This window comes from Balaenoptera physalus (assembly GCF_965194825.1).
Source record: "Balaenoptera physalus genome assembly, chromosome: 7".
NCBI lineage: Eukaryota > Metazoa > Chordata > Mammalia > Artiodactyla > Balaenopteridae > Balaenoptera > Balaenoptera physalus.
In genome coordinates, this window is record NC_138886.1 from 55509981 (window position 1) to 55529970 (window position 19990).

At 40.9% G+C, this 19990-nt stretch overlaps 1 protein-coding gene across 12 annotated transcripts in view; it reads left to right on the forward strand.

The window, feature by feature from the left end:
- JAK2 (Janus kinase 2) overlaps positions 1 to 19990 on the forward strand; it is a 244896-nt gene that overhangs the window by 81502 nt on the left and 143404 nt on the right. For 3 of the 12 annotated variants that reach the window (XM_082470853.1, XM_082470864.1, XM_082470857.1), the window contains exons 4-5: positions 3435 to 4986; positions 5474 to 5552. In XM_082470853.1, the coding sequence (XP_082326979.1) occupies positions 4985 to 4986; positions 5474 to 5552 (81 nt within the window). In that variant the 5' untranslated portion in view covers positions 3435 to 4984. Of the gene's footprint in view, positions 1 to 3434; positions 5157 to 5473; positions 5553 to 19990 lie in introns of those variants that run through there. The other 9 variants (XM_082470856.1, XM_082470854.1, XM_082470866.1 and 6 more) reach the window with 5 other exon arrangements.

The following is a 19990-nucleotide window of genomic DNA, read 5'->3' on the forward strand; positions in this document are numbered from 1 at the left end:
TCTGTGTAATGTCTTAGATTGTGACGAATGCTTGTATAGTTATGCTTGACTTTATGATTGAAGATAGAATTCCAAAATTGGTGGGTAAATTGGATTTTTAAAAGACATGCAGTACAGCACACGGAATATAGCCAACGTTTTATAATAACTTTAAATGGAGTATAATCTACAAAAATTTTGAATCAAAAAAATAAATGAGAGGAGCTCATATTACAAAAAAAAAAAGACATACATTTTCCCTGTTGTAATTTGAAGAATATTTTTTTCTTTTCTTTTTCTTTTCTTCTCATCAGTGTACTATAATATCTGTCTCACTCCAGGTTATTTCATTGCAAGTACTCTGACACTACTAGATCGGGTTCAAGTTAAAAAGGGAAATTTGTCATAAGGAAGTATTTTCAAGATACCAAAAACAGGAAGTTTCTTTGGGCCTTATAAGGAAGAGGAAGCTGAAAAGCTAAGAGGATTCATTCTTGGTGAACTCTTGTTTTTCTCTCTTCTGTCTGTGTCAATTCTTTTCTCCCAAAGCAAGTCAGCTTTCTGTGCAACTCCATGTACATGAATACAAATGGCAGCCATAATTTTAGAGCATGGGTAACTTCACTTTAAGAGAACAAAAAAGTCTGAGCAACTGTCTTTGAATCCCAGTTCCAACTTCCTCAGGAGGGAGATCATGAATGGCTCAGCTTGAGTCAGGTGACAACTCATGGTGCGATCAAGGGGTGTGGGTAGCAGGGTCACAAACCGTAACACAGGGGCTAGAGGCTGACTACTCTGGGTGAAGAGGACAGTTCTCAAAGAAAGAAGGCAGAATCCTTAATCTAAATAAGGACTCAGGAATTAACACTCTGTACACTAATAATTATGCAAGGGGAATTTCTATTTTGAAGAGTGAATCTTGGTATGGATCCTTTTATAAAGAAAAATATTTTTAGTGAATTGGTACTATACCGCAAATGTTTTAAGTTAAATTTTTTTGTAAAGTACAGCATAATTATAATAGACATTTTGCATATTTTGCCAAATAATCATCCTTACCTGAAGGAGGTTATTAATTCCTGGCTTACAGATGGGGAAATTATTTTAGTTTTTATGCACCAACATTAAACTTATTCAGTTATCTTAAGGGAAGGAGGGACCTGCTTGTCAGGAACACCTTTTTCTTTGGGACTATAATGAAGAATGAAAGGACTGATGTAGAGATATAGATATGATAAAAGGCAGAGGAAATTTTGAAAATAATTTTTGCCATATCCAACCAAACTTTGAAATGAATAGTCCTAAAATATCTGGATGATTCAAAGTAAAAAACATTGCTTGCTTGTCCGTCTACCTGATTCACACTCCTGACTTTGTCTTTCGGTTTATATTACTAGACCTGGGATAAATTAGCCTCTCTCCATAGCTGATGCCTTCAGAAAAGTACATCTTCTCTACCGTGGAAGGAAACTAACTTGTGAATCTATCCCCAATCTTTTGCTTGAGCCTGTTTCCCCTTCCAAGGGGAAGGACTTTCCTATATCTTTTTCTGCTCTCACATTTATGCTCCTCTTGAGAATGTTTTCATTATTTCATCAGTTAATGGCATAGTTTTGGTTTTTTTAAAAATACAAATGCAGGTCTTTGCGTTTATCTCTGTTACAACTCAGCCCTTATCATTCCTGCCCACACAGTTCCGTGTCACACAATAAACTGTGACAAATACTTCAGGATTACTGAGAAAATCCAGCATATTTCTTATACCCCCCAGCTTGGGGATATCTATAAATTATCCCCACCACAACCATAATAGGCATTTAGTAACTGTGCTAAGGGTTTAAAAATACTTTTTCATCTAATCTTCAAAACAGCTCTTCAAAGAAGATATTCTTATCCTCATTATACTGATGACGAAATGGAAGCTTAGAAAATTTAAATACTTCCTTGGTGAAAACAGTGATTCAAACCTGGGTCAGCCAGACTCTCAAGCTTAAGTTCCTAAATGCTGAGCCATGGATTTCCAACCTTTGTACTGAAACCACTTAAGGACTTTAAAAAGAAGTGAATGCCAAAGCCCCATCTAACACATTCTGTCAGTCTTGTTGCAGGTGTGGGTTAGGGAATGGCAGTCAGGAGCCACTGCCACCATATTCTACTGCAGTAGAATGACAGAACTTGTGGCACAACACCCCATACTTGACAACTGGCTACTAATTTTTACTTCGAGATATGGCCATACAATCAGTTTTGAATCTAAATGTGTTATCATCCAACCCAACTCACATTTCTTGTTTCTCCATGTTGTGTGAAAGAACGTCTTGAAAGACTTGGTCAAATGTCTTGGAATCCTCTTTTACCATTATCAAAGAATAGAGGAAACTTTCTGAAACATTCGCCCTGGGAGCAAATTTCTAGCTATGTCACTACCAGGAATCACATAAAGAGTTTAAGAGTTCTCTGCAGAGTGAAAAGAGCTAAACATTCCAGGGTAATATTGGCTTAAAATCATAGTATTTTTGGTAAGGAGAGAGGCTTTCACTAGTAGAATGACACTAAGCAAGTCACCTTATCTCTCTGTATGGGTAGATTGATTTCTCGTCTACAAGCCTATGATTAATATATTTCCCTTGCCCACCCTGTCTTCCCTATCCAAACCACTATTATAAAAAAGAATCCCTTCCCCCACAAGAAAACCTCAATATTTACTAGTTCCAAATGCCCTTTCCCTGCAAAAAGGCAGTGGAGTAACAGATACCATGCACGGTTGAATAAACATATCATTGCAAAATATAGAAACATCATTTACTACAATGAATGTATCTGTACTGTTTAGAGTTCTTAAACAGGCTTTTGCCCCCCACCCCTCCCAAAGAGAATGCTTCCATTTCCACAGTTCAGACGCTTTTCATTTTAACCCTAACATTAAGGCCACCTTCAGCACTTTATGTTCTTTATGTGGGTCTGTGTTCTGGTTTCTACTCCAGTTAACAGTTTTTGTTTGCAGGAAAAGGGAACTTTCATGGTGGTTGCTGCTTGTAATTTCAACCTTAACATTCTAAGCAGATTTTAGATTTGCTGTTGAGTCACAACTCCTATTTCTAATTTCTTTTTAGAAATTAAACAACGACAACAACAACAACCAAGAACTCTCCAGCATATTTTGCTTGTCAGACAGTAGCCATAGGAATGCAGTTCCCCTGTAAATCCCTTCTTAGGAGAAAACAGGGCTCTAGTTCATGACTTACTTTAAAGAAGTCAGTGTGAATTCAAGTCATTTCCTATCCTGCTATCATTTGCTCAAAGACCTTTTGCAATGGGTCTTATGTAAGAAGAAATGCAGGAGTTGCTTTGGTGAGGTTTATTTAAAGAAACCATTAAATACAAGCTTGACCTGAATCGCAGCATCATTTGTATGGGGAAACAGGGGCTATAAATGCATGTTTTTTTTTTTTCAGATTGACAGAAAGAAGGCTGATGATGAGTGAAAAAGGCCCTACACAGCTGGGTCACAGGCTACTTCTTCGGCCTCACCTCTTACCACTGCCTCTTCCTTCACTGTCCTCCAGCCACAGTGACCTCTTTCCCGGTCCTTTGAACTTGCCAAGCACCTTCCCTTCTCAGGGTCTTTGCCTTTGCTAGTGTTTCTGCATGAAACTCTTTTCCCAGATAGCCACAGGACTGGCTCATTCTCATCCTTCAGATCTCTGCTTAAACGTTAGTTTCTCTGGGAGGTCTTTCCTGGCCACTATAACTAAAATAGCACACTGCCTCCTCACTTCCTGCTCCTTTACTTTTCCTAGTGGCAGTTATACTCTGGCACATTATACGGATAAATTAAAAGCATTTTTGTCGCGTTATCAGAATACAAGCTCCAGTGGGGCAAAGAGTATGTGGGTTGTGTTCACATAGCATCCTTGGGGTCCTACAGCCTGGCACACAGTAGGTGCTCTGTAAATATTTGTTGAATGAATGAATGAGGCTCTTTGGGATGGTGGAAGTTGTTTCTCCTCCTTTGCCAGGCCTTGCCGCCATTCCACAGGCATCTGGGCACCTCATCCCACCCTCACCCCTTTCCAGCAGAGGTGACTGATTAGAATCAGGCGCACGGAATTGCACTGGCGCGAAACGGTGTGTATGAACGCGTTGCCCCAACCCTCGGCGCTACTTTTCTCGGCCTAGCGGCCTGGACTGTGGAGGGGCAGGTTTGCTGCACCCCGAACGTAGGAACAAAAGCAGAAAAAGACAACAGTGCGCGCGAGGGGAAAGTCTCTTTGCGGTGCCCGGTTGTGCGCCAGGGGCGCCTTCCCGGCGTGGCTAACTCATTCCCAACCGCCTCCACGGCGGGCGGCGGCCACACACACGGCCATCTGCGGAGGGCCCAGCCCAGCTCAAGTCCCCCCACCCGCTCACGCCCAGGGGCCACCGCGGGAATCTCCGCGCACGCTCGCCGGTTTCCCGAGAAGCCACGCTCCTGCGTAGTCAGTCCCCGTCGGCCCCTCGGCGCACGCCGAGGAAAGCGCGGCCTGGGTGGAGCAGCACACGCGCGCACGCGCAGTCCGGGGGCGCACGCCAGGCGCCCGCCCCCGCCCCCGCCCCGCTCCGAGGAGGCCTCAGCCAGCCGTGAACCGGCTGCCGGACCCGAGGCCAACTGGGAGGCTGAGTCGGACGTAAATAGGACGTCCCAGACAGTGTCGCCTGCGGCGCTGAGAAGACGGTGTGGCTCGGGAGAGGGTGGAGACGACGACTGTGACGGGCTTCCCGGCTGCCCTAAGTGGGAGTGGTGTGGGCTGCAGGAAGGAGAGAGGAAGAGGAGCAGAAGGGGGCAAGCAGCGGCCTCCGCTAACGGCCTCCCTGGGCGCTGAGAGGCTGGGCCGGCTCCCGGCTCGCTCGTCAGTTCGTGCCGCCGCCTCGGCCACTCGGCCCCGGGGCCCGGACTTGCGGCGCGCGTCGGGGCGGAGGGCTGCTGTCGCCGCGCAGGGAGAGGCCCGGTCCTCGCCGCCGAGGGATGTGAGTGGGAGCAGAACCCGCACGGGAGGGCCCCCGAGGGCCCAGCCTGGCGGTCGCTCGGACGCTTGCCCGCTCCAGGGGCTTCGAAGATCGTGGCCGGGCGGAGGCGCCGGGTAGGAGCAGTCCCTGCGGCCTCGGGCCGCGTCCTCGTCGCCTGATCCGTGCAGCGGGTGGGTGTTATTGCTGCCTGGGCTCCTGGTGGAGGGCAGCAGTTCTCTCTTCACCCTCCCTCCCACCTCCTGATCCCCGCTTTCCCCTCGCTAGTGGCAGTAAACTTCTCGGCAAGAAAATCCTCCTCTTTAAAAGGGAACCTACAACGGAGTGTCTTGCGTTGATATTTGCATCCTTATGTGTCTGATATTCCCCCTCCCCCTTTACTTATCCCTCTTTAAAATTTTCTAGACATGTGAACAGCCTAGAAAAGAGCATCTATTTCACCTGGATTTCTGCGGTAGTAACTGCTGCCTTTTTTTTTTTTTTTTTTAAGGTTTCGGAAGCAGGCAAGGCAACAAGATGTGATCTGTTTCTCTTCTGCAGAAGAGGCCCTTCCTCCCCTTCCCGCGAAGGTGGGTATGCGATCCTGGCTGCTGTCTTTTTTCGCTGCAGTAAAGACGAGGGTGTCTCGAGCTGTTGTTGTGCATAGGAAGGTTGGAAGCGTGTGTCGACAGGCAGGGCTCATTGTTGCTTACCCCTTTGAAAATGGCAGTACTGAACTTTGAATATTGCTCCGGGAGGGTAATTTTGGGGGTTATTGTTGCTCTTGGATCCTTTAAGAAACGTTAATTGTTTCTCTGCTGATTGTACATTGTCTTTCTTTGCAGAGAAAACGTTGTCCGTTACCCTTTCTCCTCAAGCAGCCAAAGATTGTTAATCTTTGAACGAGGAACATTTTCAAGTAATAAGAGATACGTATTGAGAGGACACGTTAGCTGCTCTTGCTGGGGTTTCTGCTACCACACTGAATGCTTCGTGAATGGTTTTATCTGCTTAAGTTTGCTGTGTCTGTTGAATTTACCCATGTTGCTTTCCGGTGGTTATTAATCTGTCAGGAGAAACTCCTTTTCTCTGAATGAAAGGATAGAGGCAGCTGAGTATGTCACAGAGGGGAGGAAAAATGTGGAGAAGGAAACTACAAGTGGGAATAAGAGCGATGACGATTGCTTTTGGTTTCATAATAGGTTTGTACAAGTGAGTTATTGGGCTACTGCAGATATTCTGATACAACACCCAACAGATATGAAGATGAATAATCAATCTTTGGCCTCCCTTTCCCTACCCCCTTCACCTTTTACCACTTTAGGTATGAGAATCACTTGCTTGTATGAGAATCACTTGCTTGTATGTGCACATATCTTTTAGTGTGTAATATATCTGCAAAGCAGATGTGTCCAACATTTGCCTTAACAAGTATTTACCTGTACAGGAAAGCTACAGTACTTGCTGACTAGTTAAGCATATAATGCTTGTTTTGGCTCTGAGTGTCCTGTGTTTGGAGTTATTTAGCATGTTTTAGGGACCTGTTAAGGAATAGTCTGTTTCATTTACTGGTTTTTCCTAGTGATTTAAGACAGGTGTCTCAGGTATAGGATGGGAACATGATCTTTTCTCTACTTCACCTGGTTATTGCTGAAAGGTGAGATGCTTTTGAGGCAGAATAGGGAAGGACATTGGCTTTGGGGTCAGATCTGGGTTTGAATTCTGGTGTTCCTGCCACTTAATAGTGGTATTATTTAAAATCTCTCTTTGAGTCTCACTTTTTTATAAGATTGTTGTGAGGATTGAATAAGATTATGCATGCAGAGTAGTACATTGCTTGGCTACTGTGAAAGTCATGGCTGGGCAGGCAAAGGATATTCAGAGAAGGGCACAATGACTGCATAAGGTGATCTGCCAGTGACCACTGTTTCTTCCTCTTTAAGGAGAAAAAGGACTATTATGTCTTGAACTGGTAAAGGGGTCTTAGAGCCCTTTTGTGGAAAGGTTTGACCCTTATCATCTCTCCCCACCCCCACTCCCCCCCACATTTGTGCGGCCCCTACCAACTGTTGTGCTGCCCTCTTGTGGTTAACCATGCTAATAAGAACTTTCTTTTGCTCCTCTCCCATTACTTTTTATTCTTCTCTTTTTTTAGGCCCCTTCCCTTTGCTCCCAGTTTCCCAAACTGTGTGCTGAGGTGGCCCAGAGTGCCATTGAACTCAAGCATGAACTGATAGTTTGAGGTAGTTAACAGTTTCAACATTAGATTGACACATTCCTTTCTACAATGTCATGTTTTTGCAAAGCTGTATTTTTAGAGGTTGCTCTGATAAAAAGCAACTACTGTATGAAACAGGATACTAGAGTGTCATGTTGTCCAATTTGATTCCAGGTTTGAGAATTTGTACAGTGCCCAACAAGCACTAAGTTATAAGGACATTAACACTTAAGTGGTTTGAACCCTCCTACTTAAGTATTTCTTTTGGCCTACGGGTGCTATGAAAAAATTACTAAGACTAAGGATTTGATAAATGGAGAAAGTTTGGGAACCTTTGCCTTAGCTTTTGGTTGGCTTTTCTGATAAATTTTTTTAAATGGGAAAACTGCACTTTTTAATGTTGGTCACTAATTGATTCCCCTCCCCACCAAAATTATTGATACAATTATTGATACAAAGCCAGTACTAGCTGATCATAGCTTAGTATATTTACTCTCCTATTTAATATCTTTATAGCTTCTGTCTAGCTCTTTCGTTTTAGACTAATCCTATTGATTGTCATTCTAGTTACCTTCTGGTTTTTCCAGTACTGTTTTTCTACTAGTATTTTTGACCGTCTCCTTAAACTTAACATACCTTAAATGAAAATCATCTTTTTATACCCGTTTGTAATTTCCTTCTCTCCCAGCCATATAGGCTTTAAATTAGATGTCATCTTTAAACTACCTCTTTCATTTACCTCATATATTAATCCATTCAACATGTCCTATTCATATTTCTTTTGTCATTCATATCTCTGCTTCCCCCACTTTTACCACCTGAATCCCAGGACTCAGCCTGGAATATTATCCTCAGCCTGGAATATTGAAAGTCATATCAACCTCTTAGAATCCAGTATCTCTTCCTTCTATTTATCCGCAGTATAAATGTCACTCTAATTCTCCTCATTGTGGCATTCTCTTGCCCCCAAATCTTCAGTGGCTTCCCACTTTACACTTATTAAGTTTAACTTCCGTTTCCTGGCTTTCAAGATATTCTTTCATAAGTCCCTGCCCTTTTTACTCAGTCTTTTGTCTAAGGACCCTCAACAAGCATTCTCTGCTCTAGTATTGCAAGCTGCTTCCCATACTTTCTAATAACAGCTATGCTTATTCTGTGTTTTAATTTTCACACATGTTTTCCATCCTCTTCCACTAAGTCCAATTCTACACACTACTGCACTGCTCACTAGGTGTGGAACAACTGAGCAGGGCCTCAATCTCCTCAGCTGAAAATTGAGAATTGTAGTACTTTTTCTGTAAGCTTGTAGTGAGAATTAAGTGACTTAATGTGTGAAAAGCCCTCAAGACTAGGGCCTGGCAGGGACTTCCCTGGTGGTCCAGTGGTTAAGACTTTGCTTTCCAGTGCAGGGGGTACGGGTTCATTCCCCGGTCGGGGAGCTAAGATCCCACGTGCCTCACAGCCAAAAAACCAAAAACATAAAAACGGAAGCAATATTGTAACAAATTCAATAAAGACTTTAAAAATGGTCCACATCAAAGAATATTTTAAAAAAAGACTAGAGCCTGGCACGTTAAGTGCTCCTGGATATAAAATAAGCTCCTTTAATAATAAACTATTATCATATTATATGATGCTCCTAATATAATAAGCTATTATTATTATAAAAATTTATTTCACTGCTGTTATTACTACTACTACTACTACTATACTTAGTTAAAAGTTCCACCTCATTTGTGAAACTGTTTCTCACTAAATTTTGCTTTTTTCCTCTCTATAGCTCTATAGTTCTTTTAGTCTTAGAATATTGTGACATAGTTTAACTGTATACCATGCTTTGGTTGTTTGATAGTTATTTTTCTAGTGTTAACCATATCTTTTCAAGTTGATTGTGTATGCTTTGAGGAACAGTACCTAGCTTAAACACACACACGGAGACACAGTGCTGAGAACATGGGAACATTCAATAAATGCTGTGCATTAAAAAGGAATTTTAGGCAGTCACCAGACAAATATTTATTCATACCTCCAATGTAAAGGTACTTTGCTATATCCAAAAGAGATGCAAAAAATGTAGGTTCCTTTCCTTGAGGATTTAAAATGTAATAGGGGAGATAGGTAAATAATAAAAGTTATAGATATCTGATACCACATAGAGTTGAAGTGAGCAGACAAGGCTCCAGAGGAGAGGTAGAATCAAAACTGGGCAGAATTTGATTTTACATAAGAGGAAGGAACTTGTATAGGAGGTAAACAAAGGCAAAATAAGCAGGACAGGGTCAGAGAACAGTACACAACAGCTTGACTGAGATGAAGGTTTGTGTGGGAGAGTAGTAAGAAATCAGGTTGAAAATGTGGATTGGAATTAGATTATGGATGGTTTTAAGTGCTAGGACGAGAAGAATGTATCAACACTTTGCTTCATAGGTAATAGACAAGCTTTAAAAGTTTCGGATTGAGAAGGAACTTGCTTAAAAAAGTATTTTAAGAAAATCACAGTGGCACCAGCACTGGGTAGAGTATGAGTTGGAAAGAGAAGTGATAAAGCTAGGAAAATAATCTGGGCCTGAGGTAATGAGGGTTTGGATTTAGTGAAAGTAAGACTGGAGAGATGTCACACAAGGCTTAATTCTGGACTGAATAAGAAAGGAGGATGTAGTGGGGGCAGGGAGAGGAGTAATCAAAGATGACTGAAGTTTTGATCCTCAGTGACAGAGGAAATCAAAGAGTGTTGAAACTCTTAAGATATCTGAGAACATGTGCATTAGGAAACCCAGAGAGGTTTAAAAATGTGGCCAAAGTTACTCACCTAGTTGGTGATAAAAAAAGAACTAGGGTTTCATTAATGACAGTACTGACAGAAATAGGTATGAGGTATTAGTAGCTGGTTGACAGGATACAGACAACTGGGCTTATATTTTGGATATGTTGAGTTTGAGGTGACAGTGGGGTAAGTAAGTGAAAATAGATAGCCAGACAGTGGGACAATATGGCTAGAACTTAGTATAGAAATTTAAGACTGGAATTGTGCTTAGAGAGAAGAGCAGTGCATCTGAGATTGAGCCTTGGGAACTGCACATAATTAGAGAATGGGTGAAAGAAGAGGAATTGGCAAAGGCGACAAAGATGGAGCAGTCAGTATGAGAGGCAGGTGGGTGGGTAGGTTAAGAAGGTGGGATTGATTAACAAGTTTACCATTGTTGATCACTGCCAAGAAGTGAGAAGAATCAGAATTTTAAAAGGTCTTGGGACTTCCCTGGTGGCGCAGTGGTTAAGAATCCGCCTGCCAATGCAGGGGACACGGGTTCGAGCCCTGGTCCGGGAAGATCCCACGTGCCGCGGAGCAACTAAGCCCATGCGCTACAACTACTGAGTGTGCGTCTAGAACCCTCGAGCCACAACTACTGAGCCCACGTGCCACAGTTACTGAAGCCCGTGCGCCTAGAGCCTGTGCTCCGGAACAAGAGAAGCCACCGCAGTGAGAAGCCTGCACACCTCAACGAAGAGTAGCCCCCTCTCACCACAACTAGAGAAAGCCCGCGCACAGCAACGAACACGCAATGCAGCCAAAACTAAATAAATTAATTAACTTAAAAAAAAAAAAGAAAAAGGTCTTAAAAATGTGTACTTGCTGTTTTTCCTAATATAATACCTAGAAAAGGAGAAGAAGGAAGAAAATTGCTTATGGTTTCCCCATGCAGAAATAACCATTGCAAATATTTTGTTCTCTCTAATATAACAAAAAACCGTTAAATTTGACTTTTGGTTGATCAGTGGAGACTTCTATTCAAAGCTGTCCATCCCTGGGACTAATGATGAGAATTTTAGACACAATAAAGACTAGGAGGTATTTTTTGACAGAATGATTGTCATTCATCTGTGTCCTCTCATATCACACTACACAAGGGCCCATGTTCCTTATGGGCATTAGCCCTGCATTTATATTATTTGAATGAGTAGACATTCAGTGGTTAGCATTAGACATTCATTGATCTGTCAGTTTAGACAAATGACCTCTAGGTGCAGTTGTACTGGTGAGATCTGAATAAAATGATAAGGTATTAATTGCTAAAAGGAAAGAGAAATTCTTGGTAGATAACCTATAAAACCGAAGGTAGCATAATTAAGAGTATTCAGATTAGGAGAATTGGAAAGGACAAAGGAAGTGTTATCTGTTTTTGAAGCCTGTACAGTATAGCTACTCTAAAGGTGAATGAGGTAGAGATAGTCCATGGGCTATTTGTTTTGCTTGAATGAGTATTTTGATCTTCCCAAGGACACTCTTCTGCCTTTTTTGGTATCAGTCCTTGAGAATAGGGCATTCATTATTGCTTACTAGGTTATTTTAATAAATTCTGATTTTGAAATATGCCACTAGGTAATATTTTTATAATATAAAAGGTAGTGTGATGTGAGGAAGTACACTGTTTTGGAAATCAGGGGATCAAGGACTGACTGCTGTCAATTTGGTGTGTGATTTTGAGCAAGTCACATAATCAGTGAGTCTTGTTTTTTCCTCATTTGGAAAATGAAGGAGTGGGCTAAATTTTTTTAAAAACTGTTTACTTTAAAAAGGTGAAATCACATGGTAAAGTGTGTATAAAGTTTAAGAAGTAAATGGCTTAAATGCTTATAACAAAAAACAGCAGCCCCTTGCCTCTACCCCCCTCCCCCCCATCTCTGATTCTTGTTCTCCAGGAAACCACTTTCAAATCTTAAAACAGTGTCTTCTGGTACTTACCTCCATATGTGTAAATAACACAATCCACCATCAATAGGCCCCTTTCCTCCAATTCTGTATCTGTACTTGTACTCTGCCCTTCCCTCCTTTACAATGTATGTACTATTCAGTGTCCCATGTAAGGCTTCTTCATCTATTTGGGTAGAGGAAACCATCCCCTTTTGCCTTCAAGGACTTTAGCACTGTATTTCTCTCTCCTTTTCTTGCATTCTCAATTTTTCCCTCTACTGGATCATTTCCATTAGTATGTATTTTAGTTGCTATTACTTTGTGACAAAACCACCCCAAAACTTAGTGATGAAAAATAACTACTTTATTAGACTCATATTACGAGTTAGTACTTCAGATAGGGCACACCAGAGATGACTTGTTTCCACTCTACAGTGTCTAGGACCTCAGTTGGGAAGAGTTGCTGGCTGGGGGTAATTTGAAGGTAGAGGGCTAGAATCATCTGGAGGTGTCTTCACTCACATGACTGGTAATTGACACTGGCTGTTGACTGAGATCTCAGCTGGGGCTCTTAACTGGAACATGTACATGTGGCTTGGACTTCCTTAAAATATTGGGGCCTCAGGGTAGTTGGCTTTCTTACCTGGTGAGTCAGGGTTTAAAAGTGAGTATTCCAGTGAACATGGCGAGGTGGGGGTGGGGAATAGACTCTGCTTCTTGTGTTACCGAACCAGGTTCCTGTGCAGGAAGCCACATGCTGAGTTGCTGAGGTTTGTAGCAGAGAAAATGTTTACTCATGGGGCAGCCAAGTGAGGAGACTGGAGAACAAATGTCAAATCTGCCTTCCTGAAGGTGAAGGGCTTGGGATATTTATGGAATAAAGGAGAACGGTGGTCTGAGGCATGGGGAAAGGTGATTAGAAGCAGGAAAAAAGTGCAGTAATTAAAGTTCTGCACAGGCACAACTGAGCTACGTGCTTATTCATGGGGTGCATGTTCAGAAAATGGTGGCATTAGCATGATCTGAGGGTGGAGCTTTTGGTTTTCTGACATGAAAAGGTGATCCATTGGACAATCAGGCAGTCCCAGTTGAATGGGTGGTGGTCTCAGCTGGTTTGAGCTGGTCAAGAACTAGCTCTAAGTTCCTGAAAAACAACTTAGGCAAGCATTATTATAGTGACTTATAGTCTAAGGTGTTATCTATGAGAAAGCTATTGGGAGTTTAGATATATTGCTTGGCTAATGACTGTTAGCTATATGGATTTTAAAATCAACTAAAGGCAGGCGATTAAAAGCAAGTGAGTCAGGTTAGGTTTGGTGGACCTAATCAGGTTAGCCCTTGGTATAAATTGGGGAGTGGCAAGGTCACATTGTGGAAGAAAACATGGGATGGGAGATTTTGTTATGACTATCTCTGGACAATATTATTGCCATAATTGCCATTTTGCCACACTTCACATCCCTCCTACGTCCAAAATACACTAACCCCTTCCTCAGAGACCTCTAATTCACATCCCATAATGACATCAGCTCAAAATCCAGTATCTCATCATTGAAATCAGGTCCAGATGAAGATGAGGTTCCTTGGGTATGGTTTCTTGAGAATGATTCCTCTTTAACTGAAGACCTGTGAAAAGACAAGTAATATGCTCCCACAGAATTAAACTACAAGATTGGAGAGGCATGCATTAACTGCATTAGACATTCCTGTTCAAAAAAGAGGGAAAAAGGGAGTCACACGGCAGTCTATAGCAATTCCGAAACCTGGCTGTGTGCATGATGGCAGTTCCTTGATTAGGGTTCAGTCCTATTCCCTGGAAGTTTTTCTTAGTGGGCCGTGGCATCTTCTTTTGGTCTTTGGCTTCATCTTCTGAATCATTTTTTTTTTTCCCCAGAAGAACTGATCTGTGTTTGCCACTGAGTAAGCTTCTGAGCTTGCTTCCTGCCTGTAGTAGTTTGGGGTCCAAATGCCTCCTTTTATTTTATATCATTACTGTCCCTTTCATTCTAAGCTAATGTAACTCCAGTGAAAACTTTGTGGACTTCCTGTGTGTCAGTTCATAATCTACTCCATCAGACAAAAGTCATACCCACAAATCTGTTTTGAGAGGAACTTTTTCCTACCTTAGGCTTCTGTGAAACTGCTGTGGAACAATATCCTTAAGATCCTAAGGTAATCTCTTGTTTGAAAGGATCTGTGAGGTACTGATTCAGAACTTTCTGAGGTCTGAACAGTGGTCCCACTCTAGATTTGGTTTTTGCCTTGAGGCCCTTTCTTTAAGAACATTTTGCTGGCTGAAAAGACTGTTCTTAGCCCTTTACATTTCATTGAAATTCCACTCAGAAAGCAAATAGCTCATTTTTTATTTCCTCTTGCTGCTCTTTTAGTTATAAAGGCAGATAGAAGAAGCTAGCTGTTTCTTCAACATTCTACCTAGAATCTTCTTAATTTACTAAGTATGTTTTATTTTCCATGTTACCATAGGTGATAGTTTTGCTAAACTTTACTATATAACAAGGGTCTCCTTTTATTTAGCTTTCAATAGCATTTTCCTCATTTTCCTTTAAGCCCTCACTGACAGCCTCCTTGAGGCCTGTTAAGTTTCCATTAAATCTCTTCAAGGCCCTTTAAATTTGTGAACACAAACTCCAGATGGGTCCCTATCTGTTCCTGGCTTTACTAGAACTGTTCCCTTACCCAGTAGTTCTTAATCAGAATTACCTAGAGGGCTTGTTTACACACAGATTGCTGGGCCCTGTGCCCAGAGTTTCTGATTCAGTAGGTCTGTAGTGGGACCTGAGAACTTGCATTTCTGATAGGTTCCCAAGTGATGCTGATGATGTTGGTTTGGGTACCAGACTGTGAGAGTCACTGATTTAAACCAGGATTTGGCAATATTTCTCTTAAAGAACAGAGAGTAAATATTTTGGGCTTTTCAGGCAAGATTGTCTCTAATGCAACTACTCAACTCTACCATTGCAGTGCAAAAGCAGCCATAAATGAAGAGACATGTAAAGCTTTATTTACAAAACAGGCAGTTTTCTAAAGCTTTCTTTACAAAAACAGGTAACTGTCTGAATTTGACCTGTGAGCTGTAGTTTGCCAATTCCTAATTTATACTATTACTTGACTCCATATTGTCTTCAAGCTACTGCCCCATTTCTACTGCCTTTTGGAGCAAAGCTCTTTGGAAGAGTTGTCTCTATTTGCCTCTTCTTTTTATTCTCTCTTAAAATATTTATGTCCTGCTACCCGGCTCTTTGGAGGGGCCAATGGCGGACTCTGGGAGGGCTCACGCCAAGGAGTACTTCCCAGAACTTCTGCTGCCAGTGTCCTTGTCCTCACGGTGAGCCACAGCCACCCGCCGCCTCTGCAGGAGACCCTCCAACACTAGCAGGCCGCACCACAAGACTTGCAGGATCTTAGTTCCCCGACCAGGGATTGAACCTGCGCTCTCTGCAGTGGAAGTGCGGAGTCTTAACCACCGGACTGCCAGATGAGGACACCACGTTAGTTAAATTGGCAAAGAAGGATTCAATCCCAGACAGTCAGTTGACTCAGCAAGGTCACCCACCATCCTAGAAGTCTTGCTCCTGGTAGCTGCCAAGCCGACATCTGACTAAATTTAATTCATCTTCTAAAATCTTTTTTAGAAACTCTGAGCCCTGGTCTTGACTATGATGGACAAGTCTTCAAGGAGGATTCCAAACAGAACTAATATGGCACTCAATCTCAACTTAAATACAGAAATGAGCTGAAAAATGGTTCCAGTAAAAGGATTCTTCATGTTGAATGATCAAGCCATTATTATAGCATTATGACAAAATGAAGACTCATCTTGGTCTAATATCTAACTGAAGGTAAAATCAGAGTATTTATGATGACTGGAAATTTATTTTATCTAATTTTTTAAGTACTAGGTTCCCAGAGTTCCTTCAGTAATTTTTCTGGGATAGCCTTATCCACCAGAGGGCAGACAGCAGAAGCAAGAAGAACTACAATCCTGCAGCCTGTGGAACAAAAACCATATTCACAGAAAAATAGACAAGATGAAAAGGCAGAGGGCTATGTAACAGATGAAGGAACAAGATAAAACCCCAGAAAAACAACTTAATGAAGTGGAGATAGGCAACCTTCCAGAAAAAGAAGTCAGAATAATGATAGGGAAGATGATCCAGGACCTCGGAAAAAGAATGGAGGCAAAGATGGAGAAGATGCAAGAAATGTTTAACAAAGACCTAGAAGAATTAAAGAACAAGCAAACAGAGATGAACAATACAATAACTGAAACGAAAACTACACTAGAAGGAATCAATAGCAGAATAACTGAGGCAGAAGAACGGATAAGTGACTTGGAAGACAGTATGATGGAATTCACTGATGCGGAACAGACTAAAGAAAAAAGAATGAAAAGAAATGAAGACAGCCTAAGAGACCTCTGGGACAACATTAAACACAACAACATTCGCATTATAGGGGTCCCAGAAGGAGAAGAGAGAGAGAAAGGACCTGAGAAAATATTTGAAGAAATTATAGTCAAAAACTTCCCTAACATGGGAAAGGAAATAGCCACCCAAGTCCAGGAAGCGCAGAGAGTCCCATACAGGGTAAACCTAAGGAAGAACACGCCGAAACGCATAGTAATCAAATTGGCAAAAACTAAAGACAAAGAAAAATTATTGAAAGCAGCAAGGGAAAAACGACAGATAATATACAAGGGAACTCCCATAAGGTTAACAGCTGATTTCTCAGCAGAAACTCTACAAGCAAGAAGGGAGTGGCAAGACATATTTAAAGTGATGAAAGGGAAGAACCTACAACCAAGATTACTCTACCCGGCAAGGATCTCATTCAGATTTGATGGAGAAATCAAAAGCTTTACAGATAAGCAAAACCTAAGAGAATTCACCACCACCAAACCAGCTATACAAAAAATGCTAAAGGAACTTCTCTAAGTGGGAAACACAAGAGAAGAAAAGGACCTACAAACATAAACCCAAAACAGTTAAGAAAATGGTAATAGGAACATACATATAAATAATTACCTTAAACGTGAATGGATTAAATGCTCCAGCCAAAAGACACAGGCTTGTTGAATGGATACAAAAACAAGACCCATATATATGCTGTCTACAAGAGACCCACTTCAGACCTAGAGACACATACAGACTGAAAGTGAGGGGATGGAAGAAGGTATTCCATGCAAATGGAAATCAAAAGAAAGCTGGAGTAGCAATACTCATATCAGATAAAACAGACTTTAAAATAAAGAATGTTACAAGAGACAAGGAAGGACACTACGTAATGATCAAGGGATCAATCCAAGAAGAAGATATAACAATTATAAATATATATGCACCCAACATAGGAGCACCTCAATACATAAGGCAACTGCTGACTGCTCTAAAAGAGGAAATCGATGGTAACACAGTAATAGTGGGGGACTTTAACACCTCACTTACACCAATGGACAGATCATCCAAACAGAAAATTAAGAAGGAAACACAAACTTTATATGACACAGTAGACCAGATAGATTTAATTGATATTTATAGGACATTCCATTCCAAAACAGCAGATTACACTTTATTCTCAAGTGCATATGGAACATTCTCCAGGATAGATCACATCTTTGGTCACAAATCAAGCCTCAGTAAATTTAAGAAAACTGAAATCATATCAAGCATCTTTTCTGACCACAACGCTATAAGATTAGAAATCAGTTACACAGAAAAAAACGTAAAATACACAAACACATGGAGGCTAAACAATACATTACTAAATAACCAAGAGATCACTGAAGAACTCAAAGAGGAAATCAAAAAATACCTAGAGACAAATGACAATGAAACCACAATGATCCAAAACCTATGGGATGCAGCAAAAGCAGTTCTAAGAGGGAAGTTTATAGCTATACAAGCCTCCTTCAACAAACAGGAAAAATCTCAAATAAACAATCTAACCTTACACCTAAAGGAACTAGAGAAAGAAGAACAAACAAAACCCAAAGTTAGCAGAAGGAAAGAAATCATAAAGATCAGAGCGGAAATAAATGAAATAGAAACAAAGAAAACAATAGCAAAGACCAATAAAAGTAAAAGCTGGTTCTTTGAGAAGATAAACAAAATTGATAAACCATTGACTCATCAAGAAAAAGAGGGAGAGAACTCAAATCAATAAAATTAGAAATGAAAAAGGAGAAGTTACAACAGACACCACAGAAATACAAAGCATCCTAAGAGACTACTACAAGCAACTCTATGCCAAAAAAATGGACAACCTGGAAGAAATGGACAAATTCTTAGAAAGGTATAACCTTCCAAGACTGAACCAGGAAGAAATAGAAAATATGAACAGACCCATCACAAGTAATGAAATTGAAACTGTGATTAAAAATCTTCCAACAAACAAAAGTCCAGGACCAGATGGCTTCACAGGTGAATTCTATCAAACATTTAGAGAAGAGCTAACACCCATCCTTCTTAAATGCTTCCAAAAAATTGCAGAGGAAGTAACACTCCCAAACTCATTCTGTGAGGCCACCATCACCCTGATACCAAAACCAGACACAGATACTACAAAAAAAGAAAATTACAGACCAGTATCAGTGATGAGGATAGATGCAAATATCCTCAACAAAATACTAGCAAACAGAATCCAACAACATATTAAAAGGATCATACACCATGATCAAGTGGGATTTATCCCAGGGATGCAAGGATTCTTCAATATACGCAAATCAATCAATGTGATACATCATATTAACAAATTGAAGAATAAAGATCATATGATCATCTCAATAGATGCAGAAAAAGCTTTTGACAAAATTCAACACCCATTTATGATAAAAACGCTTCAGAAAGTGGGCACAGAGAGAACCTACTTCAACATAATAAAGGCCATATATGACAGACCCACAGCAAACATCATTCTCAATGGTGAAAAACTGAAAGCATTTCCTCTAAGATCAGGAACAAGACAAGGATGTCCACTCTCACCACTGCTATTCAACATAGTTTTGGAAGTCCTAGCCACGGCAATCAGAGAAGAAAAAGAAATAAAAGGAATACAAATTGGAAAAGAAGAAGTAAAACTGTTTGCAGATGACATGATAGTATACATAGAGAATCCTAAAGATGCCACCAGAAAACTACTAGAGCTAATCAATGAATTTGGTAATGTTGCAGGATACAGAATTAATGCACAGAAATCTCTTGCATTCCTATACACTAATGATGAAAAATCTGAAAGAGAAATTAAGGAAACTCTCCCATGTACCACTGCAACAAAACGAATAAAATGCCTAGGAATAAACCTACCTAGGGAGACAAAAGACCTGTATGCAGAAAACTGTAAAGACACTGATGAAAGAAATTAAAGATGACATAAACAGATGGAGAGATATACCATTTTCTTGGAGTGGAAGAACCAATATTGTGAAAATGACTCTACTACCCAAAGCAATCTACAGATTCAATGAAATCCCTATCAAATTACCAATGGCATTTTTTACAGAACTAGAACAAAAAATCTTAAAATTTGTATGGAGACACAAAAGACCCTGAATAGCCAAAGCAGTCTTGAGGGAAAAAAACGGAGCTGGAGGAATCAGACTCCCTGACATCAGACTATACTACAAAGCTACAGTAATCAAGACAATATGGTACTGGCACAAAAACAGAAATAAAGATCAATGGAACAGGATAGAAAACCCAGAGATAAACCCGCACACCTATGGTCAACTAATCTATGACAAAGGAGGCAAGGATATACAGTGGAGAAAAGACAGTCTCTTCAGTAAGTGGTGCTGGGAAAACTGGACAGCTACATGTAAAAGAATGAAATTAGAACACTCCCTAACACCGTACACAAAAATAAACTCAAAATGGATTAGAGACCTAAATGTAAGCCCAGGCACTATAAAACTCTTAGAGGAAAACATAGGCAGAACATTCTTTGACATAAATCACAGCAAGATCTTTTTTGATCCACCTCCTAGAGTAATGGAAATAAAAACAAAAATAAACAAATGGGACCTAATGAAACTTAAAAGCTTTTTGCACAGCAGAGGAAACCATAAACAAGACGAAAAGACAGCCCTCAGAATGGGAGAAAATTTT